Source organism: Phoenix dactylifera, chromosome 10 (genome assembly GCF_051530095.1).
Source record: "Phoenix dactylifera cultivar Ajwa chromosome 10, Ajwa_hap1_PhDact_Kaust_v1.1, whole genome shotgun sequence".
Lineage (NCBI taxonomy): Eukaryota > Viridiplantae > Streptophyta > Magnoliopsida > Arecales > Arecaceae > Phoenix > Phoenix dactylifera.
Window position 1 is genome coordinate 12,834,362 of NC_143199.1, and position 17,114 is coordinate 12,851,475.

General features: G+C 36.0%; 1 protein-coding gene and 1 pseudogene across 3 annotated transcripts; one reads left to right on the forward strand and one right to left on the reverse strand.

Moving 5' to 3' along the window:
• The first annotated feature begins 4,945 nt into the window (after positions 1–4,945).
• On the forward strand, positions 4,946–15,207 carry LOC103723386 (uncharacterized). Of its 3 annotated transcripts, none has more exons than XM_088705381.2 (5): positions 4,946–5,323; positions 8,346–8,422; positions 9,388–9,448; positions 14,568–14,633; positions 14,719–15,207. In XM_088705381.2, the coding sequence occupies exons 1-5, from the start codon at positions 5,152–5,154 to the stop codon at positions 14,841–14,843; spliced, it is 501 nt and encodes a 166-aa protein (XP_088561507.1). In that variant the 5' UTR covers positions 4,946–5,151; the 3' UTR covers positions 14,844–15,207. The 3 variants fall into 3 exon arrangements, with proteins under 3 accessions (XP_088561507.1, XP_088561506.1, XP_088561505.1); XM_088705380.2 differs by having other exon boundaries at positions 4,958–5,323; positions 8,253–8,422; positions 9,388–9,465; XM_088705379.2 differs by having other exon boundaries at positions 4,961–5,323; positions 8,253–8,422.
• On the reverse strand, positions 11,088–13,791 carry LOC148702249 (eukaryotic translation initiation factor 3 subunit D pseudogene; annotated as a pseudogene).
• Positions 15,208–17,114: the final 1,907 nt, after the last annotated feature.

Here is a 17,114-nt window from a genome sequence, read left to right on the forward strand (position 1 = left end):
AAATATATGTGGGCTAATCCCCTAGCCTATTCTTGTCTCCAATGCAATATGGAATTTTTTGGTCCAATAAATGGGAGAGCCCTCAATTGGAGTCAAATCCTAATTAAACTGGAGATAGATGACAATACTAAAAGCATTACTGGGATAAGAAAACCTAGGTTCTCACTCACCAAAGATCTGCCCCTTAGGTTTGCTTAGTCACACATCAGTTGGATGGTCCAGCATGGAAAAATAGAGCCCATGTCACATTACTGAACTCTTGGTGAGTAGTATGAAACTAGTTGGTCTGCCTCTTCCTGCACATCACTTAACTTGAAAGAAAGGACACCTTATTATAATATGGAGATCAATAAATTTATGGCCAAACGCAAATATGAACCGGGATACTTTGATCTTTATCCTTGATAGAGAGAGCACTATAGTTTACTGGATTCGATTATGAGTGAGGGTCGGGCTATCCAACATGGAAACTATTATATTGGCATAGTGTCCATATTAGTACATAGGCGTAGTTAGACATATAAGTCCTAAGGCCCAGAAGTTATCACAAAAGATGTCTAACATGATTCCAAGTTCTAATAGCCCATGAAACTACATGACTAAGGGCCTAATGGTGTTGTGCTCAATGGTTATACAAGGATATTGGAATGATGGGGGACTGATTGTAGCATATGGTTTATACAGGAGCTAGGTGACCAATATGTTTCATTCTACTTACCATGAGATCCAATAATGCATTATCACCTCCATATCCCTATGTTGGACGATATAACTAATATGTGACTAAATAGACCAAATTCTACTTTATCGATTTTGGCCCATCATTAATATGCTTTCGGTCTGTGTTGGCCATCTCTGTAGTTTGATCTTCTATATATTGGAACACCCTTGAGATTGATCCTCTCTTGTGGTTGATCACGACCATCTTGATCTTTCAGCCTCTTATCAATATTATAGCTGAATCTTCCTCCTTCGATCTATCCCTCCATATTTGATGGAATTTATCACGATTGAACTCCATCACGTGTGGGAAGGATCATGCGGCTTTGACCTGCTTAACTTTGTCCACCTTGGTCCATATGGTGCCTGCTCGTGTCTATTTTCTAGATTGTAGAGATGTGGTGCAAATACCTACGTAAAAGAATGTGATCAATAGGTTATAAATAGATCTATAAGACCAAGAAACTCTGATGGTAAGGTTAAATGGTATAAAACAAAACTTGTGTCGAAGAAGTTTATACAAAAGGAAGACAATGATTTTAAAGAGACATATTCTCTAGTTTAGTCAAAAGAATCTCTTAGAATTGTCATAGCTTTAGTATCTTATTTTAATTTAGAGCTACATCAAATGGATATGAAAACAATCTTCCTCAATATATGGTGATCTAGAAAAAGAGGTTTATATGGAATAGCTTGAGCATTTTATTGTTAGTGGATTTACAAATTAAAGAAATTCATATATAGACTTAAACATGCTTTCTAGATAGTGGTATCTCAAATTTAATTGGATAATCACTTCCTTCGAGTTTGAAGAAAATATTGTTCATCAATATATATACTTAAAGGTAAGTAGGAGCAACGCCATAATGTTGGTATTATATATGGATGATATTTTACTTGTTAGTAGTGATCTTGGTCTACTTAGAACTTACATCTCTAGAATTGCTATCGTAAAATTTCTATCACAAAATTTTGAATAAAAGATATGGGTGAAGTTACTTATATTATTGGCATTAAGAGATTTTTAGGATTGCTTGGACTATCTCAAAAGACTTACATATCTAGAGTATTAAAAAAAATGGAATGAAAAGATATTCCCCCGAGGTTACTCCTATTGTAAAGGATGATAAATTTAACAAATTGCCATATCTAAAAAATGTAATTAAGAGAGACAAAATAGGATCCTTACCTCATGCATCCGTTGTTGGGAGTTTGAACTATGCCTAGTTTGTACATATCCAGATATTACTTTTGTTGTATTAATGCTTAGGAAGTATCAATATACTCTAAGAATGGAACATTAGAAAGTAGCAAAGAAAGTCATGTATTAACTATAGCGCACAAATGATTTAATCATCTTGAAGTTTTTAGCTATTCAGACTCAGATTTTGCTGGATGCACTAATAGTAGGAAGTGCACCACTAGATACATCTTCATACTTTCAAGAGGTGCTATATCATGGATGAGTGCAAATGGAGTCTTTTCACTACATCCATTATGAAAGCGAAGTATATAGCCAATTATGAGATTTCCTCACATGCCATCTAGTTGCAAATTTTTATCACAGGACTTAAAGTCGTTGACTCTATTAGCATACTGATCATGATATACTATAATAATAATTCAATAATAAGATTCTCCAACAGTATGAAAAGTACAAATATCTACAAGTACATTAGTATTAAATACTTAGCTCTTTGTGAGAGAATGAAATAGGGTATAGTGTCTGTCAAATATATTAATATAGAGTTGATGATTGTAGATCCACTACCAAATATATACGGATTCATGTGGGGCTCATTAGTTCTTTTGATGAAAAATATTTATTGGACGCTATGTAACACGTTATCACATTTAGTTTTATAATAAAATCTAGTTTATTCTATTCTTCATGTTGATTGGCAATTTATCATTAGATAACAAAGACCAAGGAATATGTATAAAGTTCTACCTATTCTTGAAGTGAAAATTCCACATCAAGAACTTGTTTATAACGCGTTATTAGTGTTGTAATATGTGGAAGGCCGTGTATTAATTGATAATACATTTACCACCATGATTCGCACTGATTAATTGATTAGCAAATTTATCCTATAATTAATGGTGGAACTATTTTTTTTTTTAAATGTGGATCTACGTCAGTTTTCAATTTGCAGATCCAAATAAATTTTATTAAAATTTTTTCTTTGAAATGCTTTAAATAGTTAAAACGAATGTGATTGTATTAAATTAGGACAAGTAAGAGACTATTGGACTTGATCCGATTTAAGCCCATCCAAATGTGGCCCACACTAACACACAATGAAATTTGTTTCATTTACTTATTTAATTTAATTTGTTTTTTGCATTTAAGATAAAAGTCTCTAATGATGGAATATATTTTGTGGTGGTTATTGTAAGGAATAATTTTTATGTAACTATTGCCGCCCTTTCTGTCCCATTTCAAGCAACCTAGGGAACTCAGGATCCTCAAAGAACTCAATTGGTCGAGGGTAGAGGGTGTGCTGCCATGCTTGCTTGGAGGATGCCTACATGCATATGCGGACGTGCTACTGGCATTGGGTTAGTCGAAAAGATATTGGTCGAAAGAAGGTTAGAGAATAGAGTACTTCTAGGTGCCTTGACTTTCAAGAACTTTCGCTACCATCACACCACCATTCGAAAAAGATGGAAATAGATAGGGGTGTAGCACTAGACTATGATAGGGATGTAGTACTAAACTATGGCAAGGATGTAGCGCTAGACTACAATAACGATGTAGCATTGAGTTATGGTAGATAATTTAAATTAAGCCTACTCATAGAATAAAAGATAAAAATAAAGATAAATTGATTGGATTGATTATCGAAGGATCCAATATATAGTATAATTTTAATTATTTATGCTAATATATAACATCTGCTTTCAGACATAATAACTATCTACTCCGACAGTTGCTTTCCAAGTCTAATCTCCACTCCTAGTGGTTTTGGTAATTACTATTGACCATCTTCCCATTACAAACATAAATGTGCGATTATTCTATAACTACCAGACAGATAGTCCCACCTTATTAGCCTTTAACTTATCCTGATGCAGCTTGCATCGACCGTCTCCCTTCCTTCAACCTATAATGTAGTCCTCTCTTCTTGGAAATTTAAGATCGGTATGATCATTTTGGTCTTCTACTAGCCATCTTTCACCAATCAAGACTTGATCTTTCAGCCTACTTATCCATATTATAGTTGAATTTTATCTGTTCAACCTAGGTTTTCATCCTTAACTTGATTTATAGCTGAACTCTGCCTAATCTTAGCAAAAGTCACATGATTCTCACCTGCTACGATTCTATCAAATTTAATCCATGTGGCGCTTGCTCCTAGCCGCTAGTTAAACTATCAAGATGTCGTGTAAACAATAACCGTAGTGGAGATAACACCGATCTTCATTTTCCTAATTACCTCTAACGAGTGAGGCATGCTATAATATAATACCTTTTAGACTCAGTCTCCAACTTATCCAAGAGTGTGTGTAGTTCTCTTCATCGTGAGTACTCGAAACTGGAGTTAGGTAAACCAATGTACTACTCGTGGGTGGCGAGAAGCACATCCAGACCCTTTTTCCATATTTACAGTAGGGCTAGCATCAAGCAAGACATCAATGGCTCCATCATCTTCATATAAGTGATGCTATTGCCGTACCTACTTTAATAGGTTTGTGTTTGCTTGCTATGTATAAGTCTTGATCGAGCTTGGCTTGAGATCGAGCCTAAGTTTGATCACAAACTATTCAAGCTCATATTGTATAAGCATTAAGCCAAGTTTCTTACAAAAAGGCTCAAGCATTTCCTCCCTCCCCACAAGCCTCGAATATTTGGGCTTGATTTATTTATGTTCAGTACTTTAAATTTGTTGAAGCTTGACTTATTTGCTAAATGAGCTGAGCTCAAATGAGACTATTACCGGGTTGGCCCGTCCTATTCTTGAATACATTGAAATTGTTCGCAGTCTCAAGGCCACATTTGGTTCCAAACTGATCTCATTTGGTTCCATAACATATTTCCGTATAGACATAGTGATCTCGATAGATTTTGCATTTATGTAAAGGACAGTGAAACCATACTTAGTGGGCTTGAAAGTTATCTTTCTTGATATCTAAAAGTATATGATATTTATTTATATAAAATATAATTTTAATTTTTTTGTTAGAATTGGATAAGTGAGATTTAGCTCAAGCTGGGCTTGTTTACTGATCGAGTACGAGCTAGCTCGCTAACGGAGAACCCCCTGCCTCCCCGGCAAATCGGCAATTCCAGCGGAATTAGTAATGCCACTGGCTCGAGTCTAACCTATTCGTCTCCGCCGGCCCGCAGGAGTAGTCAGAATCGGAAGAAGGGGATTATGGAGGGACATTAGGGCCGACGTGGGAAAAAAAGGATTCAGGAAGCGAGCGATGGAGGAGGATTCATTGGGCGGCGAAGGTGGCGGCGGCGATCCACGGCCGAGCCCCACGGCCTCGACGCGTAAGGGCAAGTCTTGCAAGGGATGCCTCTATTACTCCTCGCTCCTCAAATCCGACGCCCGTAACCCCATGTGCTTCGGCATCAGCAGGTCTCTTCCGCAAGGTCCCGATTGCCCCTCCCTTTTCTTCTCCTCCAATACACAACCCCCCCCCCCCTCCCAACACACACCTTTTTTTTTTTTGGAGTGGTGGAATTTTGGGACCTTTTAATCTGGATTTCGTTTCATCCATAATGGTGCTCTATATTAATCTTTCTGATGAACAAACAAAAGGACAAACACGGAACGATTTACGGTTTTAAACAAGTGACATAAAAATAAGCTTCTGTTTAAATTTCATATCGTAAAAGTAGTTTGGTCTTGATTTTTGATAAATTTCGGTTATATTACCAGTGTGCCTCGCTTTGAAACTGAAGAAGTTTAATTTGATTTCATGGTCTTGCATTGTCCACTAAGGTGCTTTGGTTTCACTACAAAGAGGATCCAGTAAAGTGAAGTATGACAAAAATAACTTTTAAATAAATCACCATGGAATCACTAGTAATTTGGATGACAGTTATTTGCTGGTTCCATGGTCTTGGGTGTTATGCCATAGAGAAAGTAGAATGATGAGTGAAAAGTGTGTGCTTCAAAGCAAGGCGCAACTAGGAACCCCTATGCTACCACACCTTGTGGAAGTGATCACTCTTTGACCATGGAGATGAAATGCGGACGAAAGGCAAGGAAGGTGCAAATAAAGGTTCCTCCATCTTACTACATCCTCTCTCACACCTCCACCCTCACATCCGTCCCTCTCTTCCTCCGATCCTAATTTGTTGTCTTCATTTTTTCTCCTCCCACCTGTGCATTCTTGATAACTGAGAACTGTCTGCTATTAGTAACCATGGTTTAATGATGAGTAAGCCAATAAAAAGGTGCAGCAGGTTGGCACCTTTGTGACAGGTACTATTATGATCAAGAATGAGAGAATAAAGGAAAAAACAAGTACATAGTTTCAACTAATGCAATAAAGAAAGAAGAGAAGAATAGTATGTAAATTAGCAATTTATCATTAGGCTATAATATATGAATGGTTGCTTGAGAAACTGTTCACCTAGGCGACCTTTTAAATTAAGCTTTGATACAATAGCTCATAGATTTTATGATTTGTTAATGAACAAACATCAACAAAAAGATTTCTTAATATCTTATATTTTGGAACAGATCTGTATTTGGTTACGAAGTTAATCCTTTTGAAAGGTTTTAACTAGGAAAATTCTTCCAAGGTTGATATAACAAGCCTTGTTATGGTGCAACTAAACAAAAATCTCTATGTAGGATGGCATAGCAATCAAACTATTAGAATTTGGATGGTCTACTCTTTGAAATTGGTTTTTATTCTTCATATTGTTAGCAATCAGTTTTGAGCAGTACATTTATGTTTCAGATGAAACCTGCTTAAAATGAAGGCATATACAGAAGCCATGTCACTAGCGCTTGAAGTCCAAAATGATCTTTTTGCCTCCCTTTATCAGTTGAAGTCCTACTTATGAATCCTTGAAGTGCTTAGAGAAAAGTTCATGACAATTAAATTTTGATCACTTTGAAAAATAAATTTATTATGAAATTTTATTGCATAATTCTGTTGGCTTAGGAGCTTTTTATACATCGCCATCAGCATGACTAAATGTTAAAATTTGAACCCAGTTGGGATGGATTTATGCTTATGTCAAGTTCACTTTTAAAATATTAAAGAGGGTTTGATTTATGATTAAAGAAAAAAATAGAAAATCCTCTCCATGACTTTACTGGTTTCATGCTGTATTTAACTATTATGACTTTTAAGTTATTTACTAGATCTTATTTTAAAATTGAAGCAAGGGAGATTTTGATGCAAAAATAGGTAATCCTAACTAACTAAGATATGATAGTTGAGTTTGGGTAGGTTCTATCATTCACATACATAACTATGTATAATGTATATCAGTACCTCTAGGAATGTGTCAGTCTGTTACGAGTCTTAAACAATGCATCATAATGATTGGAAGATCAGCTTTTCTGATTTCAGATTTCATTAGTGGGAATTGCAAAGGCAGTTGAAGATTTCTTTTCATTCCTTGGATCTTTATGGCTTCTAGTTTATTGATAGATCTTTGTGCATGAAAGTTGAAACGCCCATAAATGCAGTATTCATGATGGAACCCTAGTTTTTTCACAAAATTAACAGTTCCGAAAGAGATCCCAGTGAAGAAAAATTCAGGAGAAAAAATAGTCAGCATATCATAAAAAATCCAGCTTACAGAAAATAAGGAAAAATAAAGAAAAGGAAAACTAGAGTGGATCTATGTCATCACTTTTCAGAGATGCAATAACTTCTTGCTATATCCGAGAAAGAAAAAGAAAGAGAAATGAAGAGTGCCAGATGGACTAAACATGTAGCCGCAATGTTATGTGCTATTCATATCAAAGGACTGAAAGTGACATTTTTTCTCGGAAGAAAGGAAAGAAGCAATTAAGGAGTGTCTGTGTGCTGATTCAGACTTATTAAAGAAATAATGCTGTGCCATCAACACTCGCATGTTTTTGCTGGTTCTCAACTGTCATTACTAACCTGATTATTCATATAAATGATTCTATATTTATGTGCATTATGGTGCCATATTCATATTTAACGTGATTAGGATGCTAAAATGCATTGTTAGCTGTGCTGTACGACTAACCAGTAAAATCTACTTTAAATAAAGCTTTGGCCTAATGGTGGATATAACAGTTCCCACGTGTAAGTTAATGCATGACAATATTGCTTTTGTTAAAACTCATAGATGGAGAATTCGTATTGGTTATTAGTTATTATTTGAATAATAGGCATAACTAAAATGGTTCTTTTTTGTTTGTTATGCTTTTTATGATCAAGATTTCTGATCTATAATTTTTTGGTGGGAGATTGCTTGATTGGAGTTTAGGATGATGGCTTGTGATCTGTATTCTTGTGCAATGAGACTATATCAATTCAGCAATGAGAGAATGTTCTTATGTTTGTACTTTTTTGACCAGTACCTGGCTACATTGTGGGAGAATCTGAGATGGAAGCTACGAAAGATGGTCGTAGCCTTTCAGATTTTAAATACGCTTGTGTTGGTTATGCAGTATTCTTGGACAACAAAGATAAATCCACTGAGAAGGGAGAGAACCAGGCAGAGTTGCCATTTTGTGCAGGCATTGAGGTTTTTCTTTTTATTCATCATGTTTTTATGACTTTTTAAGATCACTGCACTTGTTTTTGTTTCTTTCTATGTTGGCTTATTTACTTATTTGTTTTCAGATATTCAAGTATTTATATATGTTGTTTTTCTTGCCTATAAAGTTAGATATATCTTTTAGAATTTATACATGTATGAACATTAACTAGCCAAGTTTACATAACAGATAATTTCTTCAATTGCACTCAAAGTAGGGCAAGTCTGAATATGAAAGATATTTTGTGCAGATAATGATAATTGGTTTTTATATAAATTTAGTAATTTTCCTTTCAATAATGTTGCTGTGACCATGGCATCCAACATGATTTAGGCAACTACTCAACCCCAATCAGAAACTCAAAACCGGTTGTTTATAACTTCAATTTGAATTTTCTTTTTGTGAATAACTGCATACTGTGCAGAACAGAGTCTGTTTGATGTAATTATAATGTTTTAATAGACAATTGTCTAAATATTGGAGCATGAAATGCTATCCTCTTAAACCTTTTTGTGGGCGCTCAAGGACTTGTGCTCGTCACTATCCACAATCGAGAGTTGTATGTTAGCAATTTTGTATTTGTGAATTCTAATTGAAGGAGAGAAAAACGTGATATATTTGAGCAGAAAAAACTGAAATCTTATTCTTAGGTACTCAGCATATAGAAAATTTTATGATGGCTATGATAAATAAGAGGTTAATCTGTAAACTGTAATTTTCTTTTTTAATTTGTGTAGGAACTGTAGAATTTATACTTTGTTTATTTATCACCTAGTTTCCCAAGTACACCGTAAACTATGGCAACATAAAATAAAGAAAATAATCCTTGTACCTAAGTTTCCCCTCATGTATACTTGGCATCTAATTTTCTTGCAAAAAATTATCTTACTTTGAATATACATCTCATCTTAGTTTTGCCTTTCTCTAATAACTATAGCAAATTCTGCTGCAGCTGTTGGTGGATAGAAGAGCCTCAAATGCTAGCCATGTTCCTGCACATGTTCACAAGGAAGGTATCGTGAAACATAGTGTGAGATTCCTTAATTGAGTTAAATATTTAATATGTACACATTTTATAGTTCGTAAGTCTTATATCACCTGGGTTTATAACACATTTTTCTAGATAACTGTAGTTAAGATTTACATATTTATGCAATAGTTTGAGGTTCTGGAGTTTGTTTCATCATGTAACTTTACACGCTGTGTCCTAGTTTCTATTTTATCTAACTACTGCAAATGTAGATTATGTTTGATAAAGGCAGTCTCATTAATAACATCAAATAAGAAGTTTTAATTGAAAAAATGTGGATCTTTGTGTATTATCTAATTGGTCACAAGAATTCTGTTTCCTTTGCCACTTTATAAGGTGTTTCAAATGTGACTTTTAATTGGAACTGAACCTGTAACTACATGTGTATGACTTAGATTGAGCTGTACTTAAAAACAAAATATTCATATTTATGCAAGTATCTTGAAGTTAAATGCATGCGAGACCATGATAACATATATCAGCCATATTTTTTTAATCTGTTGCAATATCTATCCAGTTACTTTTGTTAATATTTTTCATAGTTGAAATATCATGGTATTTCATTGTAGACATACTTCGCATACTAGATATTTCTCCACATATGGGTGACAAGAAATTTATCTTCATATATTTATGATTAATTATCACACAAATTTTGATTTTCTCCAAGAGAATATTCATTTGCCTTTACAAACCAAGGAATGTCTGAGGTACTATGTGTTGGTCCAAACTTATATGTTTTCTAAGTGGAAATATGGTTCATATTGTATACAAGAGACAAATTCAACAAGGTTCAAAACAAGGTTTGTCGTCTCGATACCGGACGCTGTACTGGTGCCACATAAGCATAGTGTCGGTATGGTATGGTATGGATTTTTTTTGGTATACTGAGTATTGGTACGCCACCTATACCGATACCGATACCAAACTGGTATGGTACAGTACACTCCGTACCACTCAATTTGGGTCGGTACAACGTACCATAGTTCAAAAAGATTTCATCAATATATTATGCTTTTGTTTTCAAAATTTGCTAGAATGGTTCAGAAAGATGCGTTATTTTAGTAACTAATAGTAACACTATTAAAGGATAGCCTATAAGTTCTGTCATGGATTGAAATACCATACCGTATAGGTTTATACTAGCTTGTACTATACTATATTGATAAGTCTTCAGTATGAGTATGCCCCTCAGTACGTAGTAACACATGATACTACATCTCACTTTTGCTGTGCTGGCACCAACAGGCATACTGTAAGTACAGTACCATATCATACTGGTAATTTTAAACCTTGATTCGCTCCTATCAATAACTAATATTATGTCTCATTGGAGCCTTGATTCTCTTGGATTTATCAGCCTGGACTCTCATAGATTTATCCCTTCATATAAGCAAGTTGTTAGTGAGAAGAAATTGGGTTTGCATTTTCCTAAGTCAAGGTAGTTGTCCTAATTGGAAAATGACTGATAGGAGAAAATTTTTTGGAAAACCCATTTGCAGCTTGCTAGCTTAGGTTTGTTGGGGTTGAGGTGCTCCACAATTAAGCATGATGCTCCACAACCTCCTTCCTTTCAATCTACATGTCATGTATGTCCCTTACTCTTCTTGATCATAGCACTATTATAGCAAAACCGCCACTAGTATTGCTTCAGTTCCATCTGCTCCATTTTCATAGTGCATGCATTGTGAGAAGACATAGATCATCTCCACGTTGTAGACTCTATAACATCTTCAAATTGTTTATGTTCAATTTAAATTATATTTTTCTTCTCTTGGTTTTCATGCTGGAAGGCAAGCACATGCTAGAAGAAGTTAACAAAATAGGGTTTGGATAAATGTATATTTCCTTTATTTTGTTTTTCTAAGATATTGTATGAGATGCACTGACCTTTTGTAGCTTCTCAAACACCATATCTTAGACCTGTTAATCTGGCCAATACTATTTTTCTGAAAAGAAGTTTATCCAACCAATATCATTTGGTTGTTTTAACCAACAAAAGAAAAACATCATTTGGATAGGTCTAGGCTGTTCCTAGGTTTTGTTTGTTACAGTTTTGATCTTGTCCCGAGAGACTGTGATAGCGTCGCAAATTAGTCAGGAATTATACTTTGTCTTAGTGTTCCAAATAGATGTTGGGGTATAGAGTCTGAGCAGGGTTGTATTTCAATCACCGACAAAACATTATTTATTGGATGACCAGTTTTCCTAATTTCACTTTATGTAACTTATTGAAATCAATAAAAAGAAATGAGCTAGCTTTTTTCTTCTTTCTTGTTGCATTAATGCATGTATATTTGTCTATTTTACGACAAAATGTGCCATGATGTTTTATTTACTTGAGTCGCACGTTTTCACTTCATAAGTCTATGACCACTTATCTCCTCTCTTCCTAGTTTCCCACTTGAGAGAGAGAGAGAGAGAGAGAGAGAGAGAGATTGATCTTGGCTGTGATTTGTAAATACACTTTAATTTGAGATACAAATACAACAGAGACATTTTTAAAAAGACCTTTGATATTTCTTTTTTTTATAAGAGGACCTTTGACATTTCTTTTCCTTTTTATAGAAGGACCTTCGATAATTCTTTTTTTTAATTGTGGCACCCCCACCAACCCCAGGACGCTCCCCCACCAAAACTCCCAAACCTTCTAGAGGATCTTCTTGGCTTTGTTATAGTTTCCATGTCACTCAATTAGAGTTTGTAGCTTGTTTGAAGACACAATTGGAATGAGCTTTATGTATGGATGCTTCATTTGATTTTATTGATATAATAAATATAATGGGAGATCCATAGCCTATTAAATTGTAGACAATGGTACACCACCATCAATCCCAAAGAATAATATATGCCATTACCTAGGCCATACATACGGAAATAGCCTCTGCGCACATGCAAGGATAAGGTTGTATATTTCTAGCTGTATATATCTGATCTTCTCTATACCGCATAGTGGTGGGAACCTCATGCAACTAGACACCCCTTTTTTGTTACCTAGGCTATACATAGACAAAACATTAACCATGCACCAATTACTGTGTATGCATTATAAAATATCTATGGTTCCTAGTCTCTAACAAAAAAAATGAAAGAAAATGGAGATATCTTGTTTTTAATAATTTTATTAAAAAGTTGCTAGCTCATAATATCAGTTGCTATTGGTCATGCATAGGATAGAGCCACATTTGACATTAGAACTTAATTTTGAATCGACTGGTTTTGCTAGTATGGTTGTTCAAATTGATACCATGTTGATCAAGCTTGATTTAGTTGTTACTTGGGAGCTACCTATACCAATCCATAGACCATAATAGATGAGCTTGTATCAACAATGTTTGCTAGGAGGAGTGCATGGTTCGGGTCAGATCGGTTTAGGGTTATTCTTGAAACTGAACCCACTTGAATCGATTTTCTAAAACCAAAATTAATGAAAAACTGACCATCTGTGAATACCAGTTCAATCTAACCCGTGAAATTCGGTCCGGTTCGGTTTATCAGGTTGCTAGGCTAAATGGGCTTCTATCAACTAGGCTAGGCCAAATGGGCTTCTATCGGTTGACCAAGAAGAAGAACAAAATCCAATGAGAAGAAAGAAAAGGAAGAATGAGAGAAAGAAGCAAAATTTCATGGCCGTTACACACCAAGAAAAAAGAAGACCACCAGCCAACTGTGTGAGAGAACCAGCTAGAGACCTAGAGTTCGAAGGCTCATGCCTACCTTCATTGGGCTTCATGTAGATGTCAACAATTGACTTGATGATCCATCACATGTTTGAGGTGTTGAGGTTGATCTGGGCAGCGAAATCCCTTGGCTTGTACCTGACAATGCTGTGGATCACATAGTTGTAGTGGTCCCTAGGGTGGACCCTTGAGACTTAACCAAGATTTATCAAGTGTGCTTACAAGGAAGGCCTAGATAGTCCACTAAGAAAGCATGTTGGCATTGTTCTTGAGCTCGGTGACGAGCATGGCCCACCTCCGGGTCTCAAGCTTTGGCCTCCAGTCGACACTCGAGTACTCGAGATCAAACTCATTGAGGGCATTAAGAGTTATGAAAGAGCGCTGCCCCTTCACGTCGGGACCTTGCAGAGGGCAACCATGTAGGTGTCATCCTCAAGCTTTAGTGGCGATAGTGATAGGCAACAGAGGCGATATCACCCTCGGCAGCAAAGGGGTTGAGCTCGTTGAAGGTGACCTTGTTTCTATCACTGGAGGACCTACTGGGAGAAGTTTTGGTTGATGTAAGCGGCCTTGACGGCAATTGAGTGGGTGGATTGATGTCCTCCTTGGTGTCAAAGAGGGGCTCCTAGGAGATCTCGTCGACGGAAGGGGCCAAGGTTGGAGATTGGTTTCAAACTTTCAATCTATTTTTGAAAAAAGAGAAGAGGAGAGGAGAAGAGATCTCACCCGAGTGAGGGTTGGAGGGAGGCAAGGGAGAGTGGGTGGATCAAGATTTGGGACTTGGCTCCAGCATGGAGAGTGAGCAAAGGGCGGTCTTGAGCATTGGAGTGGGAGGAGAGCATGAAGACATCGAAGAGATTGGGGTCAGCAGCTAGGGCTACTGAACATCTGAATTGCTGAAGTGTGACCGGAACAGGCCTAAATCAGATGTGTATATCTACAAATCAGTTATACTTAAGTTGGTTTTGTTAAAATTTGAACTGAAACCAAATTGATTTTTTCGGTTCCAAAAAATTCCAAACCGAAACCAGACTGGATGTAGAAAACCCCATCCAAACTGAACTGAAATAACCAATTCTGGTCAGTTTTGTGGTTTGGTTGGTTTTCTTGCACATGCCAAGTTCTTGTTGTTTTAAAAAGCTATTGCTTAAAGTATGAGGTTTTGTTTTAATTTAAAATTCATGTTAAATGCTTTTTGTCAAGTCTAATAACTATAGTTCTTTTGCATTACAGTCACATTTTCTATGAATTATAATTTACATTTTGTGGCTCTTATTTTATAGTCTTGTCACCAACATATACTGAAGGTACTGAGTACTGCAACATGCTATTACTGGTGTAGAGCATTACTAAAGGTTATCTTTTATCTTGCAATGAAGACAAAAAATTATAAATCTGATTAGTTGCCTGATGTTCTTGTAGATGCTACCACTCGTTCTCAACCACGAGCATACAAACCAGCACACTTCTCTGTGGAGGAGTTTTTCAGCAGGAAAGCATGCAATTTGGGTTTCCATATTCCTCTTTTTCTCTTGAGAACCCACTATGAAGTTTTCTTATACCTTAAGATTTTGCAGGTTTTCAAGGAATGCTGGACTGGTGGCTTCGGGTGTAGCTAGGAACCTCAATATACTGGGCAACTATATCAAAGATCACATTGATGACATTTTATATCCTTACCGCAGGCGACCGAAGTAGCGGGTCTATCCCAACCCATATGTTTAATCTCAACCGGGAAATAACCAATGCAAAGGGGGTTATGGGTGTGTTACTATTTCCATTTTCTGTCATATCGGTTTATTCTTGTAACTTGAGAATAATGCTTTTGTGATAGTGCAAGAGACAAATCATTTAGATGTTGCACATGGATTTGATCATTGCTAATAGCGATCATAAAAGCTGATCAAAGCAGTTCATAGGTTAGCTAGAGAGTATGACCATATTTTCCTCAAAAACCTTTTGCTTGTACCTATGCAAACAATCAGTAATGAGCCAACATGGTGGGTTTATTTATGTTCTCTTCTTTCCTCGGAAAAAGAAAAAAGAAATTATGTTCTCTTCAGTGGCATGATAGAAATGCCATTTGTTTTTCACTTTGTTCACTGAATTTTTGTCAAGCTAGATCTCAATGCCAGGTAGTTCCTTTTGTTGAAGTGATTCTTCTTGGCCAATAGATGTTCGCTATTGTTTTCTCTGCTGTAAACTTCTTTTTATTTATTTTTTTAAAGAAAAATGGGAAGGCCTTAGCCAGCCACTGCTAACCTAGTAGGTATTTGGGTAGATCTAGTGCTACTGCTTGGGGGATCAGGAGTTTTTAACTCCAGGAAGATCCCCAGAGAGGATAGAGCTGAAAATTTTGATAGCACTACTCAAGATTTGGACCTTGGATCTCTTGTCCAAGAGGCTAGAGGACATTGAGCTATAAGCAGTACATTTTCCACTATAGATTTCTCCCGTCGGCCAAGAGCAGGTGTTAATAATAAAAAATAAATAAATAAATATCTATTTGTATGTACGAGCATTATGTAACACAATATGCAGGTTTGCAATCTTTATATCTGGGAATTTAAATAGTTGTCAACTTACAAACTTGCATGGACGGTGCATGTTTGATGGTTATAATAATCATAAATGAGGTGTCGTGTCCCAGGTTCTGATGATTTAATTGGCTTTTGGTCTTAAGTTACTCTTTTGCGCTACAAGTAGCAATAAAAAGTAATGGTAGTAGACTTTATTGATAAGCAATAACTAATATAGTAATTCTTCTGAGGTCTTCATAGAAAATTATCTAGAATTCTTGTTAGGAATTTAACACTAAATTATACAGGGTTCACCTCAGCCTGTCTCAAAATCTGTTCAATTTATTGAGTCTTTTTAAACAACATCAAACTACAGTGGCAAATTGCTGCTCCAATAATAATTTTGTTGAGCCTATCACCTAGGCAGATTACCTTCGGTTCTTTGTGTGCAAATTATGTAGAACCAATAGATTGAGTAATTTAGATCTGTTTAATACATTTGATTCTTTGCATGCAAAGTACCTAGAACTAATAAGCTTGTTTGAGTAATTTAGATATTTTTAATGAGAAAAAGGTGTTAGATAGATAATAATTTCTTTCATGATATGATGTACCAGTATTGAGGCTCATATTGACTGGCAACTGGCTCGGAATGGTATGAGTCTGTACTGTGCTATGCTAAATATTACCGAAACAGATAGAGGCAGGAGGAGAGAGAAATAGAGAGGGAAAAAAAAAGGAAGAGAAAGAAGGAGGGAGAGGGAGGGGGTAAGAGAGAGAGAGAGAGAGAGAGAGAGAGAGAGAGAGAGAGGGAGAGAGAGAGGGAAACCCTAAACCTAGGAGAATTAGGGGTCAAAGAGAAAAAGAAAGGGGCAGAGGGGTGAGAGGGAGGAGAGGGAAAGAGAACAAAAGAGCCGTACCTAAAATGTTAGTCAAGGGAGAGAGGTCAATTTAGAGATCTATTAAAGTCGCTATCTCTGGTAGTCTTCGGGCATTGCCTATCGTGGATTATTGAGAGAGACAGAGATTGAGAAAGAGAGATTGAACAAGAAAAAGAGAGAGAGAGAGGGAGAAAAAAGGCTTTGAACATAGCCTCGAACAAAGAGAATGAATTAACCGACCAATAGAGAATTTTTAATTTGTTTTGATCAGTTGAACCGTACTAGTAATTGATAGGTTTGGTTTGATAGGCCCCCAACTAGTTGGCTAGGCACGATTTGGCTTACTCTGGTTACTTTCTTATGAAATTTTGAAATTTATAGGCATTAAACATAAAACTTATTTTTTTTTCTTTGCCAAGATTCTTGATATTTTTTCTTTTGCGGAGAAATAAGGTTCTGGTTGTCTCATTATACTCATATTTCTTGTTGATCGTTGATTTTAATATCCATTTTATGCTTAATCTTTGACTTGTGGCAAAGTGTGTAAAGGATAGATAAAACTATATATA

Bases quoted from the DNA above. Each gene is read 5' to 3' on its own strand.
- LOC103723386 (XM_088705379.2), top strand. From the start codon at position 5,152: ATGGAGGAGGATTCATTGGGCGGCGAAGGTGGCGGCGGCGATCCACGG. The intron at 8,423-9,387 runs GTTTTTCTTTTT...ATTCTGCTGCAG, and splicing joins CATTTTGTGCAGGCATTGAG to CTGTTGGTGGATAGAAGAGC. The intron at 14,634-14,718 runs GCAGGAAAGCAT...CCTTAAGATTTT, and splicing joins CTCTGTGGAGGAGTTTTTCA to GCAGGTTTTCAAGGAATGCT.